At 33.6% G+C, this 24,225-nt stretch overlaps 5 protein-coding genes across 5 annotated transcripts; 2 read left to right on the top strand and 3 right to left on the bottom strand.

The window, feature by feature from the left end:
• Positions 1-1,002: 1,002 nt before the first annotated feature.
• On the bottom strand, positions 1,003-2,136 carry LOC123904554 (FBD-associated F-box protein At5g56370-like). Its single transcript, XM_045954203.1, has 3 exons — positions 1,648-2,136; positions 1,407-1,541; positions 1,003-1,311 (listed from the first exon to the last, which is right to left on the bottom strand). The coding sequence occupies exons 1-3, from the start codon at positions 1,936-1,938 to the stop codon at positions 1,003-1,005; spliced, it is 735 nt and encodes a 244-aa protein (XP_045810159.1). The 5' UTR covers positions 1,939-2,136.
• A 1,009-nt stretch (positions 2,137-3,145) lies between these two features.
• Positions 3,146-6,549, top strand: LOC123910437 (receptor-like protein 56). The gene is made up of 7 exons (XM_045961536.1): positions 3,146-3,744; positions 4,392-4,535; positions 4,648-4,818; positions 4,951-5,100; positions 5,729-5,797; positions 5,893-6,048; positions 6,296-6,549. The coding sequence occupies exons 1-7, from the start codon at positions 3,423-3,425 to the stop codon at positions 6,349-6,351; spliced, it is 1,068 nt and encodes a 355-aa protein (XP_045817492.1). The 5' UTR covers positions 3,146-3,422; the 3' UTR covers positions 6,352-6,549.
• Positions 6,550-7,396: 847 nt separating this feature from the next.
• Positions 7,397-8,425, bottom strand: LOC123910436 (elongation of fatty acids protein 3-like). Its single transcript, XM_045961535.1, has one exon. The coding sequence runs from the start codon at positions 8,344-8,346 to the stop codon at positions 7,540-7,542; it is 807 nt and encodes a 268-aa protein (XP_045817491.1). The 5' UTR covers positions 8,347-8,425; the 3' UTR covers positions 7,397-7,539.
• Positions 8,426-9,165: 740 nt separating this feature from the next.
• LOC123904553 lies at positions 9,166-18,096 on the bottom strand. The gene is made up of 7 exons (XM_045954202.1): positions 17,221-18,096; positions 16,959-17,084; positions 16,592-16,870; positions 12,313-13,182; positions 11,429-11,566; positions 11,048-11,337; positions 9,166-10,247 (listed from the first exon to the last, which is right to left on the bottom strand). Exons 1-6 carry the CDS (start codon positions 17,992-17,994, stop codon positions 11,053-11,055), a joined length of 2,472 nt encoding a protein of 823 aa, XP_045810158.1. The 5' UTR covers positions 17,995-18,096; the 3' UTR covers positions 9,166-10,247; positions 11,048-11,052.
• Positions 18,097-19,772: 1,676 nt separating this feature from the next.
• LOC123910435 (protein MICROTUBULE BINDING PROTEIN 2C-like) lies at positions 19,773-24,093 on the top strand. Its single transcript, XM_045961534.1, has 5 exons — positions 19,773-20,060; positions 20,188-20,274; positions 22,087-22,446; positions 22,849-23,067; positions 23,486-24,093. Exons 1-5 carry the CDS (start codon positions 19,923-19,925, stop codon positions 23,654-23,656), a joined length of 975 nt encoding a protein of 324 aa, XP_045817490.1. The 5' UTR covers positions 19,773-19,922; the 3' UTR covers positions 23,657-24,093.
• Positions 24,094-24,225: the final 132 nt, after the last annotated feature.

Here is a 24,225-nt window from a genome sequence, read left to right as displayed (position 1 = left end):
GGTTGTTGGGTAACTGTTTGTATTTTTTTATTTTATTATTATAATGAGAGCATAAGTCCGAAAAAAGGAAAGATTACATAGGAATCAAACTAGGGGCAATAATCCCCATCACACCATCTACAATTAAGTGCCTAATTTGATCAGACAACCTCATAAAAAAGTGTTACCAACCGACGAGCATTCAATGTTAGCCAAAACATCCGCACACTTATTAGTTTCTCTATAAGAGTGTGAAATTTCCCAAGCTAATGACATAATACTTGAATTTTCTTCACCAAAGAATATCCCATAGCACTATGAGTTCTTCCTTCCCTAATAACTTGGACAACCGCAACCGAATCAACATTAAGCTCCACTTGACGAAATCCCATCCTTCATACATACTTCAAACCTTCCACCACACCCCATAGTTCAGCCACATAACTCACTACATGTGCCAAGGAATTTTGAGAAACCACCAATCCATTCCCTATGGTTATCACGCAATAAGCCACCACACCCGGCTATTCTCATATCTTTATAAGCACCATCGGTATTTAACTTCGTCCATCCGACATCTGGTGGCTTCCATCCAATATAGTCAATAATGCTATGCACCTGCGTAACGACATGTGAAACTAATTAAGTAACTAACTAACACTACTTGACAGTTGGCTTGTTACACAAGCAACTGTCTTATCCCTTCACTATCAACAGTGTTGGCTGTTTTCGGGGATTGATCGATTTTGCTGCATTGGTCTTTTATATATCTTCAGTGTATTGATCTTGTTATGACTCTTTGTATTGCTTTTTTATATACTTTTTACATATCTTGTGCTTAGTGTAGTTGTTAACAATTTTAATCACCAAAGATTTTCCCCAATGACAAGTTCAAACTAAATCAGTTAAATATAAGCTAATGAAACAAAGTCAAAGCTCAAAGTTCAAACCACCAAATCCAATAATTGCACATGGTAGAAGCTAATGAAACAACAGTCATTAAGATTAAGAAACTGCTACTACTTATATATCCTTATAATATATGTCATCGACAAATTGAAAATAAAAATAAAGTTGACATGTTGCAGAAGCCCTTGGACATGCAGATAACTGTCTTTCTATTTCGGACAGTTCCCTGCTGCACCAGATTGTCATGGTTTCTAAAACTCTTGCATTCTTCAAAATAAATCCTGCTAACATAATGTGACTCTGTAGGTCTGCAAATGCAAAGTCCCGAATAGTGCAAGTCGTAAGGTTTAATGAAAGGCAATCTGGAACAAAGTCTGAATCTGCCCAATTTTCTTCATCATTTTTCCGGCGATCGAGTAAGTTCTGTTAATATACATAATACATATGAGATAAAGCAATACATAAAAGTATGCTGAGAAGAAAACATAAATCAAATATGATTCTTAAATTTAACAGACCTGATAAAGTTCAAAATTTTGAAGCTTAGGGCAGTGTTGGAGAACTTGTACAACTATATCCCAATCACATTGGAGCACCAAGTGTGTCAAATTATGGAATGTAGGAAAATCATATACGTCAGTTGTGTAAATATCCTATATCGACGTAGAAAGACAAAGTATTAGAAATTATAGCAAAATTCCCCAAAATTAAAATTAGAAACATTTTCCATTGGCATGCATAATATATAATCAAACAAACCTTTGAAAGTTGTATGTGAAGAAACTCCAAATATGAAAGCAGTTTCATCGGAAAGTGGCAACCGCAGCCTTCAATATATGCTTTGTTCAACTTTGTTAAGCTTGAGCTGCTTTCAAAGTGTTCAAAATCACTTTGATTAATAGACTTGATGTATATAAAAGATATTTCTAGATTTTCAAGAACCGGACATCCATCTAGAAACAGCATAAAATCTGAATTTTTATTAAACAAGATATCATTCAAATGTAAGGTTTTGAGTGAGGGAAATCTAGAAGGAGAAACTTCATCCATATAGATAGTTTGAAGCTTAAGAACAACTAGAGTTCTACTACTGATAATGGTAGAAGCAAATCTATAACTCAATGGAAGATGTAGACTGAGATATTGAACATTGTTACATTCAACTACATGTTTGATCCAATTGTTGATATAGGTAAGGCTAATTTGCCTATCATGTTTGTCAAGTTTAGAGTGATCGTAATGAATGCCGAGGAAGAAAGTGTGGATGGAATCAGAGGCGGCAGAGGCTTCTGGCGAGAGGAAATTGGTGTTGATAAATTGGTTGAAGCGATAATTATCTTGTTGATTATTAACTTTCGTGTCGAGGAAGTTAAGAACCGGAACAGAACGCCATAGATGAATCCATCTTTTAGAAAGAATGGATGCAATAATGGATTGTTTGGTGGGAAGAAAAGAGAGAATGTGAATCAGGATATCGTCCGGTAAACTGCTTAACCTATCTGCGGAAATTTGCTGGCCAGACATTGTATTCACGAATGGCGGCACAGCACAACACAGCAGCCTTTGTGTTTAGAATCCTAATAGTAACCAAATAGGGTTTGGAAGGATATTATATTAGCCTGTATGTAAGTAACGAGTACCAACAATAGAGATTGTATAAATAAGCTCCACTTTTGAGACCCTGGACTGGATGCCTGATTTTCCTGGCCCAAAATCGAGCCTGTTCACAATTTTTTTAAAGTATTTTAGTGGTTAGAAATTTTACCTTAAGGTGAAGAAGTAGTCAATGTGAGTTTACCCAAGTTGATAAAAAAATCATATCTATATTGAATAAAATAAAATTTTAAAAAATCGTCAACAAAGAGGGGAGCAATAAGTTGGTTTGTCTCACCCATCCCATTTTCAACGGATTAATAGTGGGACGAGCCTAAATTGAGCTGAGCAGCCCACTTTATCATTACTAGTGATAGTTTGATCCACACCTAGTGATGTGTTTTAAGATACGGACAAAATAAATAAAATGTTTAAATGTAATTTTAGCCCTCCAAATTTCACAATTGATTAATTTTGTTCATAGTTTCAATTGTGCGTGTGGATTGCTTTAATTCACTATTTTAAGTGGTTGAGTTGAGATTTTATACTCACAATCTCTTTAAATGTATAACTTTTTAATTAATAAACAATTGTTACTAGTATTTTTTAATAGTTATTACTTTTAAGTTACTTTAATATTAATATGTGCAATATTGAATGGTTTAGTGGGAAAATTGTGACAGCTATTGAGATAAAGAAATTATGTGTCGATTGGTTTAGCAATCAATGGATAGAAATATTCAACACGGTGAGTAGTTGGGATTTGAAAAACAAACAAGTTGACCAAATGACCCTAAGTCAATTCATGCTATATATCCTTTCTCCAATTTATTATTATTAAATTAATTAATTAACTTTACAAACAGAGTGCTAGCTTTTCAATCTTTCAAAGCTAATATAAGGCCATTCCCATAATAATCTTACAAAAAGTGAAGAAGAAAATGAAGAGTGTGTTCTTGTTATTTTTTGTTTTAGTTGAAGTAATATGTTGTGAAGGTTGTTGGAAGCAAGAGAGAGAAACACTAATGAGTCTTAATTCTCGTTTGGGAAATGGTCTGTCGTCTTGGGTAGATAACACTGATTGTTGTCAATGGGTAGGAGTTGAATGCAACACCACCACTGGAAGAATTGCTAAAATCACACTTCAATCCTATATTGGACCTCCATGGCATCTAAACTACTCTGATTTTCTTATCTTCAAAGATTTGAAGATTCTCGACCTTTCATCTACTCGATTATCCAATTGTACAAGAGTTGCTCAAGGTTAATTTTCTCATACAATTTTTTTTATTTTCATCATTATTCTTCGAAATTTACTAACTACATGTTGGTTCCACTTTGTAATAGAAATATTCATTCATTAGCTAGTAAGTTACCATTTCTTAGAACTTAATTACAATTTATGTTATGAAGTCCCACATCGGTTACAAGATGGCCCAATACCCAACTATAAGATCCGTCGGACCATCTGTTATGAGGTTTCCGCTATCGGGTCACCCACCGTTTATATCAACGCATCAAGCTCGATAGTGCTAAGCATGAGTGTGTGTGTTAAAAAGTCTCACATCGGTTGCGAGATGACCTATATGTGTGTTTTATAGGTGAGGCCAATCATCACCTTACAAACCGGTTTTGTAAGGATGAGTTAGGCCCGATACCAAACTCTAAGAATTTCCTTTAAGATTTAGTTAGTAGGTAGTTAACGCTCTATGAGCTTACACCTCGTCGACAAGAAGTAAATGACTATTTACTAAGAAAAATGTTAACATCTCTTAGGAGTTAATTAAAAATGTCTATTTTACAAAGTTCACTGCAATTTTTGAAAAATTCAAACATCTCTAAAGTAGAACTGAATATATTTTGACATAGTACCAAATTGTAACCATCATTTTGATTTACATATTATGCAGGGTTGAAAAATCTGGAAGTCATAAACTTGGGTAGTAATAATAATTTGGATAATGCTACCACCATCCTGTCTTGTTTAGATGGACTTTCATCTCTCAAGTCTCTATCGTTGTCCGGGAACTTGTTCGATACGACTTCTTCCCAAAGTGAGACCTGATATAGTTTTATTTTTTAAAGGCAATCATCAATAATATGTTTTTTCTGTTTCAGAAAAGTAATTAACTAGGACTAACTAATACATATATATTTGTACCATAGTTTTTCAGATAGTTTTGGAGAAACTTTCATCAAAGTTGTTGCATCTTGAGGTGCTTGACATAGGTTACAACAATTTGACTAATGAAATCCTGCCATCACTTAGGGGGTTCAGATCTTTGAAGGAATTGCATATGCCTGGCATTGGATTAGACTCGGATCTTCACATTCAAGGTAGGCTATAGAGATGTAGCAAATGAATTGATCTTCTTCACATTCAGCTTATAGTTTCATTGGAGGAATGTTGATTGCTATATGCATAACACAGTATGTATATTAAGTATTAACTTAATTAATAACGTGTAGGATTATGCGCCGTGTTGAAGAATGTAGAGATACTTGACATCTCTTACAACAACTTCAATGACACTGATATTGCATCTCCTCTCAGTGAGCTTTCTTCCCTCAAGAAGTTAAATCTACAAGGGAGTGAAATTACTCAGAGATCTATTCATAGTATGTCAGTCAAACTAATTTATATTTTTAGCTTAAATGAAATTTTGTTCCATCTGTATGGTCTCATTTACAATTTTTGTCTCTCTATTACTACACCTGTGATTTATGTCTCTTAATTTTTAAAAGGATTTCCTTTTTCTCCACCTATATATTTTGAGGCTTAATTTTGACAATATGACAAATGGAATGCTTATTTCACATCTAATTTGATGACCAAAATGAATTAGCAAGTGAGAATTCACCTAGACAATATTTTACATCAAATTTAGTTGTTTTTGTGATATAGATTAATGTAAATTAATGTTTAAGATTCTACTTAGAAATTTTCATGTCATCAACCAAGATGTCACATAAATATCTCACTTTAAATAAGAGTCTTAATGCATATTTTAGCTCGACTATAATATGGGATAACAACCACATCAATAGAATCAAGCTACAAAATGTATAGGCAGACAAAACGTCGGTTATTTAAAACCACGGAGGATTAAAATCACGGATTTAAAAATTGACCAAATTTTTGAATGAAACTAAATAAAACGGCCAAAATTGAATTTTGAGCCTTTTTGTTTATTTTGAAAGGCATATTATGTAAGTCTAATCATGTATGTTTGTATATTATTATTAGATATATCAAAATTAAGGTCTTTGGAGATCCTTGACTTGGCTGAGAACAATTTGAACTTATGGCCTCGAGGTTTGTTGTCATCATCTGATAATTTATGGTCTCTAAGTTCCTTATTCCTAGTGAATAGTATACAGATAATGACATGTTCTAAAATTTCTTATCAGAGAATCATGGATTTGCATGGCCAGCAAGTTTACAACATCTTGTGTTAAGGGCAAACAGTTTGAATAACAATATTCTTTATTCCCTAAACGGTCTTACACGTCTCGAATCTCTTGACTTAAGTATCAACAACTTGAAAGGATCACTCGATATTTGTGGTGAGTATTGCAATTTAGATTATACTACTATTTGAAATTGGTTTGATATTCTTTGTTCTTGAATGCATGTCACAATGTCTTTTGATAGTCATTTTAGTGGTGATTGTGCGTAATTAGACTTAGACAAACAATTATGTAGTTAGACAAATAAAAGACAACTTGCTCTTGGAAGGAGTATAATACTATACTTCTGATTTATCCGTTGATACTATTATTAATCTGTCTGTTATTTACTTACCTCTTGCAGGAATGTCGACTTTAACCAGCTTGAAGATTCTCGATTTTAGAAGGATAATAGACTGATCAAAATGGTTTATGTGGAATCGGAGTGACCATCTATGACCAGCAATATGTATGTGGTACAAGTTGTAGGTTAAGCTTGACACTTACAACCGTGTTCAAATCCCAGATCTTAGTGTGTACTACATGAGTTTCACTGTTATTCGGTTTTGGAGGTCCGAGACAAATAATAAAAAAATATAATCTTTTTTTACAAAGAAATCATTTATTTAAATTATAAATAGTATCAACAACATAAAAAATAATCATTTGAACTAATAATCATTTAGCAGCAATTTCTAACTTGTAAGAAGTACCAATAATAGAGATTGTTAAACATTTGCATAGATGAGATTTGAACTCATGACCTTTAGATACTGAAACCTTAACCAACACACCAACTAACATTTCTGAAATTTGATCTCCAAAACACTACTTAACTTTCAAATCATGGACTTGAAAGAAAAAAAATGAGGCCCCAATTTTTTGGACTTCAGAATCCTAAAAAACAAAGTTAATAGGAACAAAATAATAGGGATGGACATAACCGTTCAATCCATTACAAACTGACCGGCCTAAACCAAACTGAACCGAACTGATGCCCACCACTACAAAATAGGGTTGGAAGGATATTAGACCGATCAAAGTAAGTGTAGGGTTTTATTTTTTTTGTCAAAAAGAAAGAAAAAAAAAACTTGTATTATGTATTTCTTTTTTTTTGTTACATCCTGTTAATGTCTAGGGATCTTTCTCATTAATCACAATTGTTAGCCATATTTACTTTATATAGGCAATGTACCATATACAAGCAATGGGCTTAAAGTACAATCAATTGATATTGGGCTTGCACAATTTCTAGGCCCAATATACAATATCCAACACATCCAGCAATGTGTATCTAACAAGTTGACACTACTAAAAAAAAAAAAAGGTTTAAGCTTGACACTCACAACTGTGTTCAAAACCGGATATGGATTAACTAAAGTCAACTATAAAGCATTAAGAATTATAGAGCATGTGCAACGACCAAAATGTGTCGCTTGAATTGTGTTGAAAATGAACCGAATAGTTTCGCAGCTTCGGAGACGTTAATTAAAGATCGGACAATTCAAATTACACATTAACAAAGTCAACTATAAACAATATCAACCGTCAAATCCATAGAAAACAAAAGGAACAAAACAAAATCAAACAATTAATTAATTAATCAAATTAAGTACGTTTCTTCTTAGAATTAGCATAACTCTTGAGATGAAAATCAAGAAAAAGAACCAAAAGAGAAGCATTAAAAACAGCATTGAAGCACCAAGCCTTCATCCCAGAGCATCCACCACCACCACCGGATCCAAAGTGGTAATAAAGCATGACACCGGAGACAGCGAAACTGAAAACAAACTGAACAATCTGACAATCCGTGACGGCGCGTTTCCACGGCGGTCGAATTCCGACTGCGGTGAGAAAATAGTAAGAGTACATGATGACGTGGACGGAGGAGTTAGTTAGAAGAGCGATTGGGAATAATGACTGAGAAGAATTGAGCCAAAGATAGCACATGATTGGAACGGTAGAATGATGGTACACGTGGAGGAAGGAGAGACGTTTGATTGATCTAGAGAGGATGATGAAAAGAGTGTCTATGAATTCAAGGAATTTAGAGAGGTAGAAGATGTAAGCCCAAAAGAAGAGTGGCCCAGTTGGAGGGGTGTGAATAGGGAAACAGATGGTGGAGTGGAGATTGGGGGTGTGAGTTAAGATGGTGAGGGAGGTGCCAATAGCCATAGTGAGGGAGAGGATGGAGAGAGTGAGGTTATGAAGTGCTGTGAAGGGTTTGAGGAAGTGAGGTGGGAAAGGTGGGAGAGGGAAGAGAAGAAGGAGAGTGAGGGAGAGATAAGTGGCTATGGAGAGAAAGAGGAATAGTGGGGATGAGGCTGGGGTTTGAGGAGGGTTCCATGTGAAGTTTAGGATTTTTGGATGGTAGACTAGCCAGTATTGGAGGGTTTTGACAATGGGGTTTTCCATTCTGGTTGGTTTCTCTCTCTGGATAAGGAAATGTTGTTGGTGAGAAGAAGTGGGGTTGTTTTATTCGATGTTATGTGTAGGTGTATGTTTCAAGCTAAAAAAAAAAGAATATGGTATGTTGATAAATAAAAGAATGGGGTTATTTGTAAAAAAACAAAGAAAAAGAATATGAGTCCGAGCTAGACAAATATTTACTTCCTCCGTCCCAAAATATAATATAAAAACTCATTGGCATGTTAATAAATAATTTTGATTACGAATATCTTTAATTTTCTATTGGTAAAAATTATAAAAACTTGATATTTTAAAAATATTCATCGAAAGTCGAAACATATGATACTCCTTATAAAATGGAGGGAGTAATATTTATATTTATACACATTTAAAAAAATACGGTCAAAACAAGACATATGAATAGTACATTTAGTCAAAATAGATCTCATAAAATAGGACCGATGGAATATAATTTATTACTATATTTGTAACTAAATAAAAGTCTAATATCCCCTTAATAGTCATCACTTACTTTCTTTCTTTGTCTGGAATCGAACCCAGGACCTATACTGCCCAAATCTCTAACCACTGGATTAAACCTAGTGGCTTCAAAAACTCAGTTAGAAAGACACTTACTTAAATAACCACTTACTTTACTTACTTAAATAACCTAAATTCCTTACCGCCAGGACAAATCTTGATATTGATGACTTGGTATTAGATTCTTAATTTTAAAATCCTTATACCGTTAAACCCTAAAACCCTAAAACGTTACTTTACCTTGCAATATCTTATCTTAATCACTTTAACAAGAAGACTCCATCGTTATTGTAATCCAGTTTAGGTTGCAAATGGAAATTTCCTATTTGTTACAAATACTTTGTTTCTTTTAAGGAAGAAAAAACAGAAAGTTATTCATATAGTTACACGTCCATGTGACAGAATCATCAGCAGTCATAACATTATTTTCTTGACCATGTCTGTTATATTTGTCTCTTGATAATAATTTAGAGTCGCACTCCCATTTCAAGGAACACTTGCAATTGTGAAAATTTGACCAAGAAACCATAGACTTTGATTCCAAAGACAAAAGTACTGGAAAGATCTGATATTGGAGTTGAGGTTTGCATGCCAGAAGCAGTTGTTCATGAGCTCCCCCTGGTATTTTACTAAAAACAGAGTTGAATTTGGTGGTTCTTCTTTCGAAACACTATACATCTTAAGAGCATTTACATCTTTGTGTCAAATTGTTCCATTCTCCCTCTCACACCATGCATTAACAAGTTTGGATTTCAAAGCAACATTAAGAGGGTCAGTCTAAGTGGAACAGCTGCAGTACTGGATTGTTGTCACTATGTTTAGCTAAAGATCTTCTGATAGTTCACAAAACTCATTGGCTTTTGTCCTAGGCATGGAAGACATGGATTCTAATGGCTATAGATGCAGTGCAAAATCCAAGCTTATTAACAATGGATTGTTTCAGATGGGGGAGCTACTATTTTATTATTGTCTAGCAAAAAATAACAAGGCAGCGGAATTACGGCTAAGTACAAGGTTTAATATCTTAAATGGATTCAGAGGATTGCCATGATATACAATGTGAGAATGCAAAGGCAGATCTTCCACCATTTTTTCTCGCCGGCGAAAGAGATGGAAAGGGAAAAATTTAGGGCAAGACTGAAAGTGGGAGAGAATATAAAGAAAACATTTAATCAGGAGTATTCCAATATTTGAAGCTGAAAGGTGAGCGAGAGAGAGATCGCAGATAGAGAGGTGAAGTTTTGGGCATTCTATATACATGGTGTTCCTAATCAGTGCTAAATCATGCATCAGTGTGAAATCGTCAAAAGCCTGTCTTTCTCCTTTCAAGTAACCACCAAGACTCAGCCGTTTCCTGAGGCTCAAATCTGCACACAAAATAAAAAATGTTACATGTTGATTGAATTGCATAAATTCAATAATTTTTAAGTCAATCTTCCCATATAATACTTATTTCACTAACTTCAAATGAGACTACAGAATCTTTACCTTCCAATGAGAATTAAAGCTAATGCAGTTTCATTCCTCAAAAGAAGGAAAAAAAAAACTAATGCAATTCCTGCTGACGTATAAACAGTTAGAAAAGCTGACGTATAAACAGTTAGGAAAATAACATGACATATTTCAGTGAGACAACAAATTCACGGATTACCACAGTGAAAGTTCCATTAACCTTACTTAATCAATTTCCTTTTTGTTTGCTTCGAAAGTGCATAAAAGGAAAAAGCTTCATTGGAAAGGTGTTTTAAAATGTTGTTGGGATAATGGTCATGATTGTGTCGCAATCTTTGTTATTGCAAAGAACCGCAGTCAAATGCGGTTGGTGCGGCCTCAATAACAGAACCTTGATGTTGTGGCCTAGATCACAATAACATAATATTTATTTAATACCATGGTTCTTAAAACACTTGGCGTTAAATCTGAATTCCGCATACAACTGCCCAGAAAATGGATAAGCACTGATCTAATTGATGTCATAAACATGTTCAATAAATAAATCAACAACAGGTAGACCGGTCCTAACTAAATCATTTATAGATGATTTTTCCTTAACTTGTGTAGTGAAACAAAGTCCGGAACTTCATAATAGCACATAGTTCAAACTACCAAATCATGCTAGGGTAGAAGCAAATGAAACGACAAGCATGATAGAGAAACTACTACTTACATAGTCTATACGCTATCCATAAATGAAAGTTGACATGTTGCAGAGGCCTTTGGGCATGGGGACAACTTCCTTTCAATTTCAGGCAGTTCCCTTGTGGTCCAGATTGTCATGGTTTGCAAAAGTCTTGCATTTTTCAAAATATATTTGGCTAACATGAGTTCAAATTTTGGGCCTGATAAGTGTTGAATAGTACAAGTTCTAAGGTATGATGAAAGGCATTGGGGAACAAGTTTTGGTTCCACCCAATTTTCTTGATCATCTTCTTCATTCAACATTGCCTCGTATAACCCCTATTAATAGTACACATAAAATAAAATAAAACAAAACATAAAGGTGATTGAAGAAAAGATAAACTGAACATGATTCTTAAACTTAACAAACCTGATAAAGTTGAAGATTTTGAAGCTTGGGGCAATGGTGGAGTACTTGTAGTACCAAATCCCAATTATTGTGGAGCTTCAAGTGCGTTAAATTATGAAAGATGGGAATGTCATCAGAAGGCGGCTTCAGTTTATTCACCTAAATTATGTACAAAGACATACTATCAAATCAAGGCAAAATTGCAAAAAAAAAAAAAAAAATCACATTTTTGTTTTCCATGAGGGCAGATCTTCATTGGGGCGGGAAGGAGCCGCGGCACCCCTCAGATATCTTATATAATATATTACGCGAGAATTAATTACATGATATTTGCACCCCTCAGATACCTTTTTTTATTTTTTATTGTATTTTTATTCAAAAACATAGACATTGAGGGACTCGAACCGAGGCCATCAAGGTAATAAGCAAACATTGTTAGCCATTGAAACAACCTATTTTTTATGTCTGATTTTTAATACGGTTTATATATACACATACATATTACCAATTAACTAATGAATTATATTAAACCATTTCCTTTTTTCAGCACACCCAACAAAATCATTCAAGATCCACCCATCTCATTCAATCAGTGTATTATATTCGATTGAGATATATGAAGTACTACTACACGCCAAGAGTAATAATAATGTGAGAAAAATAGAATGCATATGTCGGCGTGTTAAACACGATCAAACACCACACGTCTTCAATATGAAATGTGCGCGCTATATACATAGATTGAGATCTACGAAGCACTACTACACGTCAAGAGTAGTAATAATGTGAGAAAAATAGAATGCATATGTCGGCGTGTTAAACACATGTCTTCAATATGAAATGTGTGCGCTACATATATAGATTGAGATAGCATGCATGAGCATGATATCCATAATAAAACAAACCTTGTAAACTCTGTAGTCTTTTGTGCACAACAACCAGGATGTTTCTATGCAGAGAGACACCGAAGTAGAAAGTGCTTTCGCCATATAACACGAACACCAACATTGACTCACATCAGCTCTAATCAATTTAGGTAAGGTTAATCTCTTAAACTCTTGAACAGTAACAGAATCTTCGGCACAAAAGAAGTATATATGAGAAGCTTTCAAATCCTCAAGAATTGGACATCCAGTTAAAAGCAACATAAAATCTCGAACTTCTGAAAACTTAACGAATCTCAAATGAAGAGTTTTGAGTGAGGGAAATTGAAATCCATTCGAAGAAAAAGAAAAACCCTCGACACGAAACCAACGGAGATTAAGACTTACAAGTGTTCTACAGGTGAAGATACTAACAGGCAATTTTGGGTGATATGGAAAACCAACAAAATTATAAGGAAGTGGCACATGGAGATTGAAATGAAGATATTTAAGTTTACGTTGAACAACGAGGTTGATCCATTTGGTGAGATTGGGAAACCCTAAATTATAAGCAAGATGAGAATTACCGTATTGAATATCGAGATGGAAAGTGTCTATGAAATGAGAGGCTGCGGCGGTGTCGCGAGAGGTTAAAACGGAGTAAACAGATTCGTTGAAACGGAAATTGGATTCGACGGTGTTGATTGTGATGTTAGGGAAGTGAAGAACGGGAACATGGTGCCATAGATGAGTCCACCGTTTGGACAAAACGGTTGTTGCAACTGATTGTTTGGTTGTGAGGAAAGAGAGAATTCGGCAAAGGATTTCGTCCGGTAAAGTGCTGATTGTATCCGTCGGTGATGAAATTCTCGGTCGCTGCATTTCTTCTTCTTCTTCTTCTTTACAGAGGTGTGATTAAATCTGATTTGTAGAAAATGGTGCGACAGGGGTCAAATAAAATCTAAATCTAAATCTAAATTCTAATGCATAGTTGCGGTAAATATTGGACATTCAATTTGGAGTTATTTTTGGGTGCTGTAAAAAATATAGTTGGGTCTGTAATAGAAGGAGTTTATTTATGAACATTAAATATGGATGAATTGGGGTCTCATGTAAAAAAAAAAAGTTTGGTCTATCATATAACATTCGTTTTTACTTACTTTTTACTTACTAACTTGTAACATTTCTGTTCGTAAAAAAAAAAAAAACTTGTAACATTTATGTAGGTGACGACTTTTTTGTTAGCGCTATCTTGGATTCATATATTAAATTTAGGATCCATGGATTTTCAACTTAACTCAAAGTTTTTTTTATTTTATTTTTATTTTCATCCTCTAATTCCTAGTAGTCTAGAGTTCGGGGTGAGTTCTGGCATCAACTGGTTTCAGTTTCCTCCCAAATGCAGTTGTGGGGATCGAACTGTTGTTCTCCCTACTAAGTTCAGTGTCAATCATCATTGAACCAACTAACATTTGGTAACTTAACTCAAAGTTGGTGATAAATGATTTCCATTAAAATAATATTTACTTAATAAAAAAATTATGAACATTGAGTTGGAAATATTTATAATCCATAAAAAGGAAATTTGACCAATTAAAAATTGGCTAATTATTCATGGAGAAGAGAATAGTTATAATTTGAAAATGTATAGAATTTTTTTTTCTCTTTCTTACAAACAAATTTCTTACTGAATACAAATTTTCAACATCAACTAACCAATTAAATCTCGCTTTTGCCAAAAAATAAAAACACTCAGATAATGGGTAAAATGTTTAAGCCTTCAACTATGTAATTTGACATTGCTAGCTCGTAATATTGTCGTCATATACATACTAATTCGCGATATTAAGCATTATCCTTCTGTGAATACACCAACACATATTATATGACTACTTTAGTAGAGGTACTTTTCTTTCTCTTTCATTCATTTTTATGTTTTTTTAATATGTCGTATTGGTTAACTAAGTCATTTATTTTGGTACATAAGAGTATTTAATCATGTAAATTTAGTCAATGGCAGGTTGCTAATGAGCTTTATGATGGAATTTTTTGTTTGGCATCAATAAAGTATACCGAGTTTTTGCAGATGGGAGTGATGGTAATTGTTTAAGGTTTTATCTTACATAATTTTGCAAATTGTTCTTTAAGAGGTAGGGAGCTATGTTTTGTTGTTTTTATCAAGGTGTATTTTTGGATCTATTGCACTGATACAGAAACACAACAAAAACAATTAAAAGTATATTAGTTACAGTCTTATAGACAAATTAAAAGTTTTTTTTTTTCTTTTTCTTTTTGATAAGAATAGACAAATTGAAAGTTGACATGTTGCAGTGGCTCTAGGGCATGAGGAAATTTTTCTTTCTATTTCAGGTGATAGCTCCCTAACACACAAGATTATTATCATTTGTAAACTTCTTTAAAATATGTATCTTGCTAATATAAAGCCACCTTATAGACCCCTAGATTGAGATTGGATGTCCCGATTTCATTGACTGCATGCAGTTGTACTTTGTTAACTGCACTCAATCTAAATCCAAAGCCAAATAAGGCAATAGAGTTGTGCACCAATATATCAATTAGTAGTATTACATCCATTGCGACAACAATTTTGATGTGTTTGTTTACATTTTAAAAAAATGGCTCTCTTGTGCGAAAGGATGTACAAGTTAACTATTTGGAGGGGAAAAAAACCCATAGGTTAATTGATTAGGCATATGTTTGGTTTAGCATCTACCAAAATATTTATCGCGTTAGGCACTCCAACCATAAGAATACTGAAGCTACAAATTGGCACTTCAAATTGGACGAGTGGCTAATGCTATCCTACCATTAGACATTCAATTGTGCGAAATGAATTTCAACATTTTCCTTGAATTAAAAGTATGCCAAATTGGACAAGTAGAAACGCTAGATTTTTATTTTGAAATATCTTTTTACCGTTATACCTAAAGACGGTATTCTAACTTGCAATATTCTAACAAGCTCAAAATTTTGAATTGGTTATTTTTATCAGACTCCTTTATTATGTAAACCAAGTTTAGGTTGTAAACTTCCTAGTTGTTACAAATACTTTGCCATGGCTTACATACATATCCCAAAAGAAAACCTGGCTGGTAACAACACAGGGCAAGTGTCATTATTGGAAATGCAAATTTTATTATTGATTTTGTGAAATTTGGGTTTTATAAAGGGAATACCACTTTTGAGTCAAAAAAATAAAATAAATAAATAAAGGGAATAACATTTTGCATGAGCTCCCACTGATGTCTATAAAAAACAAAGTTGAATTTGGTTCTTTTCACAATTGTCAATGTTCTTCTTTCTAAACACTATATACATCCTAGGAGCAATGATATCCTTGTGTCAAATTGTTGCATTCTCCCTCTCACACCATGCATTAACAAGTTTGGATTTCAAACCAACATAGAGAGTGTCAGTCTAAGTGAAATAGCTGTATGCAGTGCTATATTGTTGTCACTTTGTTTGGCTAAAGATCTTCTGATAGTTCACAAAAACACATCGGTTTTAGTACTAAGCATGGAAGCCATGGATTTTAATGGCTATAGTAGCAAATAGCAATACAAAATCCAAGCTTATTGCCGGTGCATTGTTTTAGATGGGCGACCTACCATTTTATTATTATCTAACAAAAACTAACAAGACAGGGGAATTATGCACAAGTACAAGGTTTAGTATCTTGTGAGAGCACACTTGGGTAGCTTTGACCCACTTCCCTCCCTAGTCTTTGTGTTCTGTATTTCTCATGTAGGTAATTATCAATTGGCATTAATAATTGAGAACATGCAAGGATAACATTGCCTTATATCTAACATTTTCCAATTCCTTCTTCAATCAGGATACAATAACTTGCAAGTAAACCAGTGTATCAACAATGATTCATGTTGTCCCCTCAGATCTTACATTCTTAATTACATTTGTATGCCTGAAATTAACATGCAGCCACAATTTTAATCACTAAGCTTCTCCTCAATGAGAAATCATGCAATTACTGCATATGATATAGTGGTATATTTTTGGCAGTTTATCCACCTACTAAACCACCCTTTATAATGTTTAAAAAAAAAAAAAACCACCCTTTATAATTAACTGCAGACTAAATAACCAAATATATTCATAAATATCATGCAAATACAGACTAAATAAATTAAGGATCAATTTTATTTAACTAGTGCACCGAGACAAAGTCTGTGACATTCACATATAGCTCATAGTTTAAACCACCTAATCTAGCAGTCGCGTAAGCGTAATAGAAGCTAATGAAACATGTAAAGAAATCATTATTTGCATATCCTATATGTTATCGATAAAATGAAAGTTGACATGTTGCAGAGGCCCTGTGGCATGAGGACAATTTATTTTCAATTTCAGGCAACATTTCCCTAACACATGAGATTTTCATGGTTTGTAAAACTCTTGCATTCTTTAGAATATATCTTGCTAACATAAAGTCACCTTGTAAGCTTGTAAGTGCAAATCCCCAGAGAGTGCAAGTTGTTAGGTTTAATGAAAGGCAATGTGGAACAGATTCCGGATCTACCCAATTTTCTATAATGTGCTCATCTGAACCACTTTGCATATTCTGTTAATAATACAAATAAAATAAAATTAAAACATAAGATATATGTTAAGAAAATATAAACAAAATATGGTTCTTAAACTTAACAAACCTGACAAAAGTTGAGATTTTGAAGCTTAGGGCAGTGTCGGAGCACTTCCACAACTCTATCCCAATTATAGTTAAGCACCAAGTGCGTCAAATTATGGAAAACAGGAAAGTCATTACAATGATAGTCCTAAAATTATGAAGAAAGACAAAGTATCAGAAATTAAGACAAAATTCCCTAAAACTAAATAAATATAATTCACATCTTTTTTCTTTCATTTTCATTCCATTGACATAAATTATATATCCATAACAATCAAACAAACCTTCCAAAATCCTATGCTCAGAAACTTCGAATTTGAAAGTGCTTTCACCCAAAAATGAAAATAACAGTCTCTAATATACACTTCAGTCAAATTGTTTAAGCTTGAGCTTTTAAAGACTTGATCAAATTCAAAAGCAGGTACCAAATCCAAACTCCGAAATTTTATATCAGATACAAGTAAATCTTCAAGAACAGGACATCCAGCTAGAAGCAAAATAAATTCTTCATATTCATCAAAGTACATTTTTTTCAAATGCAGAACTTTAAGCAATGGAAAACCCTCAAAATTAAAAGAAAAACCTTCCTCCATAGATAACCAATTAAGCTTAAGAACCACTAGGGTTTCACAGGTGAATACACTAATAGGCAAATTTGGGGGTTTTTGAATATTACCACCACCAACAACAACATCTAAATAGAGATTGAGAAATTGAACTTTCCGTTCAACTACATAATTAATCCAATTTATGACATTGGGAATGCCATGACGAAATGCGAGTTTCGGCGAATTGTATTCGATGTCGAGGAAGAAACTGTTGACGGAATGATTACTAGCGGATTCTCGAAAGAGTATAATGGAGTAAAGGAATTCGTTGAAGCTATAATTGTCTGCTAGGGTTTTCAATTTGGTATCGAAGAAATGAAGAATGGGAACAGAACGCCATAGATGAATCCATCTCTTTGAAAGAATGCTTGTGGATACGGCTTGTTTGGTGGGAATGAAAGAGAGAATGTGGATTAGGATCTCGTTTGGTAAATTTCCGATCCTATCCATCGCCGACGTTGATATTTTCTGCCGGAACGGTTATATTCCGCCGTTAATGCTAACAAAATCTAGAACCGAATGCTATGCATAACTGTGATTCATTATGAGCAAAAAATTTGATTTTTATGGCTTTGTAACAAGTCTCAAAGTTGTGCATCAAGTAGTGATTTATATTATAATGACTATTAATTTTATAAAAATTTTCGTTGAATTGGAATTTTATATCATACAGATCATTTTAAAAAATTTGAAATTATTTGAAGATGGATACACGGTGAACTAGTTGTGGTCATAAACAAGTTTAATGAATAAAAATATAAATAAACATGTAGAAAAGTACCAACTAAATTATTTGAAGATGATTTTTCCTTAACTTGTGCAGCAAGACAAAGCCGTGAACCACCAAATTAAGCAATTGCATGGTAGAAACTAATGAAGTGACAAGTAGGAAAGAGAAACTACTACTTACATATGTTATCAGTAACTAAAATTTGACATGCTGGAGAGGCCTTATGGCATTGAGACAACTTTCTTTCTACTTCAGGTTTATCCCTTTGGCTGCAGAGTGTCAACGTTTGTAAAAAATTTGCATTTTCCAAAATATATTTTGCCATCTTATGGTCACTTCGTTTGTGTGAAAAGGTGTCCTTAATAATGCAAGTTCTAAGGTATGATGAAAAGCAATGTGGAACAATTATTGGTTCCATCCACCGGTCATCATCATCTTCTTGATACCACCGTGCGTTAATATTCAAGTGAGGTCTATGAAACATTAATACACAACGGACACTGGTTAAAATTTGATTTGAGAAAGTAAAATGCTAAACAGTGACTCTGTGGCAATGAATAATGGTTAAGAAAACAAAAATAGTGTGTTGAATACCTTGAAATTTAAAACTTTTGCATTTTATTTTCTTAACCATTGCTCGAGAGTCACGGTTTAGCATGACCCTTTGAGAAAAGGGAAATTGTCGAATGTAATCACATGTATCAAATCATACATGGCATGATATTAGAAAGACAATTTTTTTACATTCTTAAAATGTTAAATACACACGATAACTTTGCTTATGTGGCTACTGATGTTGTCAAGTAACACACTAAATGTGGTATGTTGAAAAGGAAAAAAATGTCAATAGTCATTTTCTACGAGAACACTTCTTTTTTATCAGGTTGATAGTGTATTTATTCTCAATCTAAGAAATATGTCTAAACTCATAATCATATTCACTAACACGTATAACAATATTACTCATAAATAAATCATTTACACATACATATAAGGGATAACAAAAAGCAAAGTTAATGTTTTTTTAGAAAAACTAACGAAAATCATCAATATCACAAACATAATTAAATTTAAAAGACCAATTTATAACGTTAATTAGTTAAATGACGAATATAAAACCAATAAATAAGTTAAGGGATTCTTGTCCAATTTAAGGTGTGTTTGGTAAGTTCAATAAGCTAGCTTATAGCTTATTGGACTAGCTTTTAAGCTTGTTTGATAAAAATGAACGTGTTTGGTAACAAACTTATCTAATTAGCATGCAACATTTTTTGAGATGCTATTTCAAGTAGTGAATGAGTTTATAGCTTATAGTATTTTACATTTTATTTCATATTTATCTTTATTATTTTTATTTTTTTAAAATTATAATAACTATCCACTAACCACATATTTTTATGTCATTTTATACTCATATCAGCTAAATTTGCCTAATATTTTAATTTTATTCTACTAACTTTTCGGTTTATTTTTAAAAAGAGGAGGAGGTTGAGAGGGTAGGTTAGTCATTTGATGTGAGAATTGAAGTCTCTCTCAAACTTTACCTGCAAATCGAAACCAAATGAGCCGTTTGTAAACTGTGTAGTCTCTCCCAAGTCTCTCTCTCTCAACCATAGTCTTCTTCCTTCTACAGTGATAAACAGCAAAAATGCAGCATTCGAACTTAGCTGATGATTCAGATTCATGGCTTTCCACTGCTGCTGCTTCATCTGCACCTAATTCCAATTTGAATCGTGACCTCTTCAACGATCTCGTTCAAATTGTCCCTCTTGTTCAATCCCTCATTGTAAGTAACAACCCTCACTGTTACTCAATGCTATTAACTAATTAAACTAAATAAAGTTTTAATCTTTCATTTCAATTATGAACTTTGTTAATTAACTCGGATGTTTAATTTATCATTTTCATTTTAGGATAGTAAAGCTACTCGTTCGTCGTTTACTCGTCGTGGTTCCATCATTTACACTAAGACACCTGCAAGAGAATCGTTGTTTAAAAAGGTAAGAGTCAACCTGTTTGGATAAACAGCTTATTTTAAGCTTATTGCATAAAATAAGCTATTTCTATAGCAAAACTTAAATTATTTTTGTATATGTTATAAGCTGTTTTCATAAGCTATCTTGAAGAACTTACGAAAAATAAGCTAAAAAAAGCTTATGAAAAATGTCAAGTTGTTTTCATAATTGCTCCCATGCCAGGAGATAAGCTTAAATAAGTCAATCCAAACAGGTCCAAGGGCCCGTTTGGATTAGCTTATTTTTTTAGCTTATGCAATTTTCATGTATTATTATAAGTTTGTCAAGGTATTTTATGATAAAATAGCTTATAAAAATATAATTTTCACTAGTGTGAACTTATAAAATAACATAAAACCTAATTTATATTGCATAAGTTGTATGCATAAGCTCAAAAATAAGCTAATCCAAACGGGCCCCAAGTTTACAATTATGTGACTCATATTTTGTTTGTTTTCTATTATGTCTGTGATTCTGATATTTGTATGCTCGTGTTATATGATTTTCATTTTTTAACTATTTTGACTGTGTTCATGAATGGCAGTCCATAAGATATCGAAGCACTGTTGACTATCCTGTTTTCACATTATATTGTTTGCCTCTTGTATTATATAACCTTTTGCATACTTTATCACTTGATTAAACTATGTTTGAATATAAATTTTCTCACTTTTATTTAAAGTGAAAATATTAGGAAGTGTGAATGTGAATGGGCGGAGATTAGTGCAGAAAACATGTCATCTGATGCAAAGAGATTTGGATTTTGGAGATTGCTATAAGCCACACATTTCGGGAAGCAAATACGCGTGCTGATGGTTTGGCATCTTTGTTGTTGTGGAAACATGGATCTAATTATTTATGATGTGTGTCCTATTCAAATTAGAATGAGTTACCTGATGATGTAAATGGAGTTACTACTCCTCATTTAGCTTAGTTCATTCGTAGTTTCTCTTTTTTGGGCATAGGCCCTCTTTTATCCCAAAGAACATAAAAATAATAGGTATGTATTCCTATAGGCTATAGGTTTGGTCCATTTGAATTCTCCACGAGACAAATCTCTATTTGGCCACGGCAGCACAACAGTTATGCAGCCTCCCTATAAGTGCTTCTTCATTTAGTTTCGGAATTGTATTCTTCTCCTCGGTGGTCGAGACTGCATACCACATTTCTTTGTGTGTTTATAATGTGATTTCTCAATATTTGATAGCACAAGTGAAACATTGCTAGGCCTATTACTATTAGTATGACCCTTAGACTCTGGTGATGTAAGAATTTGTTATTCCTGGTTTCTACATTCTACTTAATATAACAATATAACATAATATTTCAAGACTCTGGTATGGCTCTAGACTTGGGAGAGGTATGATTTTGTTATTCCTAGTTTCTACTCTAAATGACATAGTAATAATTGGCTTACAAGTTACAATAGAAACTTCACTGAATGTTTATTTCACTAACTGTATATTGTTTGTACCATGTAGCCCTAGTACCCTGTGATCTGTTCTGAACTAAAAATGTTCAATTATGATTTTAGTATTTTACAAATTAGACTATATTTGTAACCATTCTCATTCTCATTGTTTTTGTTTTATTATTTTTTATATTTATTTTGTTGATCCTGTTCGTACAGAAATCTAAAACTATCCTTTCAAATGAATGATTTCTCTTGTAAAGATATGTGTTCACGACAAATGATTGATTTTTGTTATTGTTTTATAAATTTGCTGTGCACAGAGCTTTATGACTGATATTTCTTTGTTGTGAACACCATACTGATTCATTTATGTACTCTGTTAGGCAGTAGATTCAAAAGGCAGGAATGTTGCTCAATCCATTCCTGATACAAAGATAAGGGATGAAGGAGCAAAAGAACAAGCAAAAAATGGCAACAATAATTCTGATGCTGATGATAGCTTTTCTATGTTTTCTGGAAGAGCTTTTGCATCAGAGAAGGACGCAGAAGAGTTAGCTACATTGAAGGAAAAGATGGAGGAACTTCAACTGAAATTAAGGGAGAAAGAAGAACTTTTAAAGTCAGCAGAAAACTTGAGAGACCAGATGAATGCTGCTAGTGCAAAACTCGATGAAATGAAACACCAGGTTTCAGAAAAAGACGGTTCACTAAAGTATACTCAACAACAACTATCTGATGCTAAGGTACTAATCTCATTATGTTTTTTCATTAATAATTTAGCACAAGGAGTTGCAAATTCATTTATAGTTAAGCACAGTCCGTCTCTAAGAATTGGTGATACATTAAAACTTTTTCACTTAGTACATACCCTTCACACACCCCTGGAACATGGCATGCATGGCTTCTGATTGTTGTTGAAAGCTTGATTCTATGATTCTCAGTTCTATTCTATTTAGACATGTGTTTTGATTCTTCTCAAGATTGACGTTTGTCTTAGAAACTTTGAATATAGTTGAAAATTTTGATCATGTGTTGTCCTATTTTAGGTTCAGTGGATAGAAAAGGGGGAATAAAATGGTCATTTCATTTAAGGGAATGTTTAGAATGTTTTCTTCGTATGCATTTACTGGTCTCTTTTTCCACAGATTAAGCTTGCAGATAAGCAAGCTGCCCTTGAAAAGATACACTGGGAATTGATGACATCCAACAAGAAAGTGGAGAAACTCCAAGAAGAGCTAGATTCTGTGCAAACAGATATTTCATCATTCACATTGCTGCTTGAAGGCTTAGCAAAAACCGACACTGCTAAGTACTCCGATGACTATGACACAAAGCCTTATGTATTCAATCATGCACCTGATATTGTGAGTTTGTTAACATTTTCCTAATCAATATACACAACATATACTTGCACACATGCTATATATTATATGGTGAGTGGTGTGACAGTTTCAACCCACCACTGTGATGATGACCTTCCTGGTTCAAGAGGCATGAATAGTTTGTTTGTTTACCAACATCCATGGCTTCCACTTGTGCATGCATGCATTGAATTTCAGCAATTTAGCATTTATAGATTCTCGTCATATTTCCTATATCTTATTTTTCTCATAGGAAAGGGTATGTGGGTAAGACATGCATCGGTGAATGGCATAATATGAGATTGTTCTTGCCTAATTAATTGGTATCAATGTATATCTAAGAACAGAATTGTGTTAAGTGTGCAGAACTATCTAATCCCTGGATGCTGACCTTTTCAATTAAACATCTCTGGTTTAACAGGATAATATGGATGAGGTGGAATGCCAGAAAATAGAAGAAGCAAGAAAAGCTTACATTGCCGCAGTTGTTGTTTGCAAAGAAAAACGAGATGAAGAATCTATTGCTGCAGCTGCTAATACTAGGTTACAACTTCAGTCACTACTTTTCAAATCCAAAAATGCCAACCTGTGATTTAACTAATTTCATTTAACATGTTTACACGCCGGGTCCTTTAGTCATGAATGGTAAAGCACCTATCGAGCGCGGGAGGGAGAGATTTGTTTGTTTACATGCTTGTTTGTGAGCAAAATATAAACTTGTGTCATCTTATGTAACAAATCAATAATCTAGAGCTGTTCGACAATTCAAAACGGCAGCAAACTCTTACTGTCATGACTCTGATTCCTTTTTCCTACTTCCCCTATGTCTATGTGTGGGCATGTACTCAGCCTTTAGTCAAGTTGTCTTTTGGTTTCATACTTTCTGTGTGGTCCATATCTTTGTAAACAAGCTGGACCTTATGCTATGCTTTATTTCTGTATAAATTCTGTAGTTAATTTCTTTTTGTATAAGTTCTAATGAAAAGGTGAAAACCTACTTGATGCATTTCTTCTGGAAATGAAATGCTACCTTCATTTATTGAATATGATCAAGGCTGAAAGCTAGCCATTTGAATTCTAAGTTCCTCCATCACATATTTACTTGTATGTAAAGAGGCAAAACAAACGCGTGACACAAATCCTGATATATTACAATAAAGA

This window comes from Trifolium pratense, linkage group LG2 (genome assembly GCF_020283565.1).
Source record: "Trifolium pratense cultivar HEN17-A07 linkage group LG2, ARS_RC_1.1, whole genome shotgun sequence".
Classification (NCBI taxonomy): Eukaryota; Viridiplantae; Streptophyta; class Magnoliopsida; order Fabales; family Fabaceae; genus Trifolium; species Trifolium pratense.
This window is presented reverse-complemented; position numbering and strand designations above follow the sequence as displayed.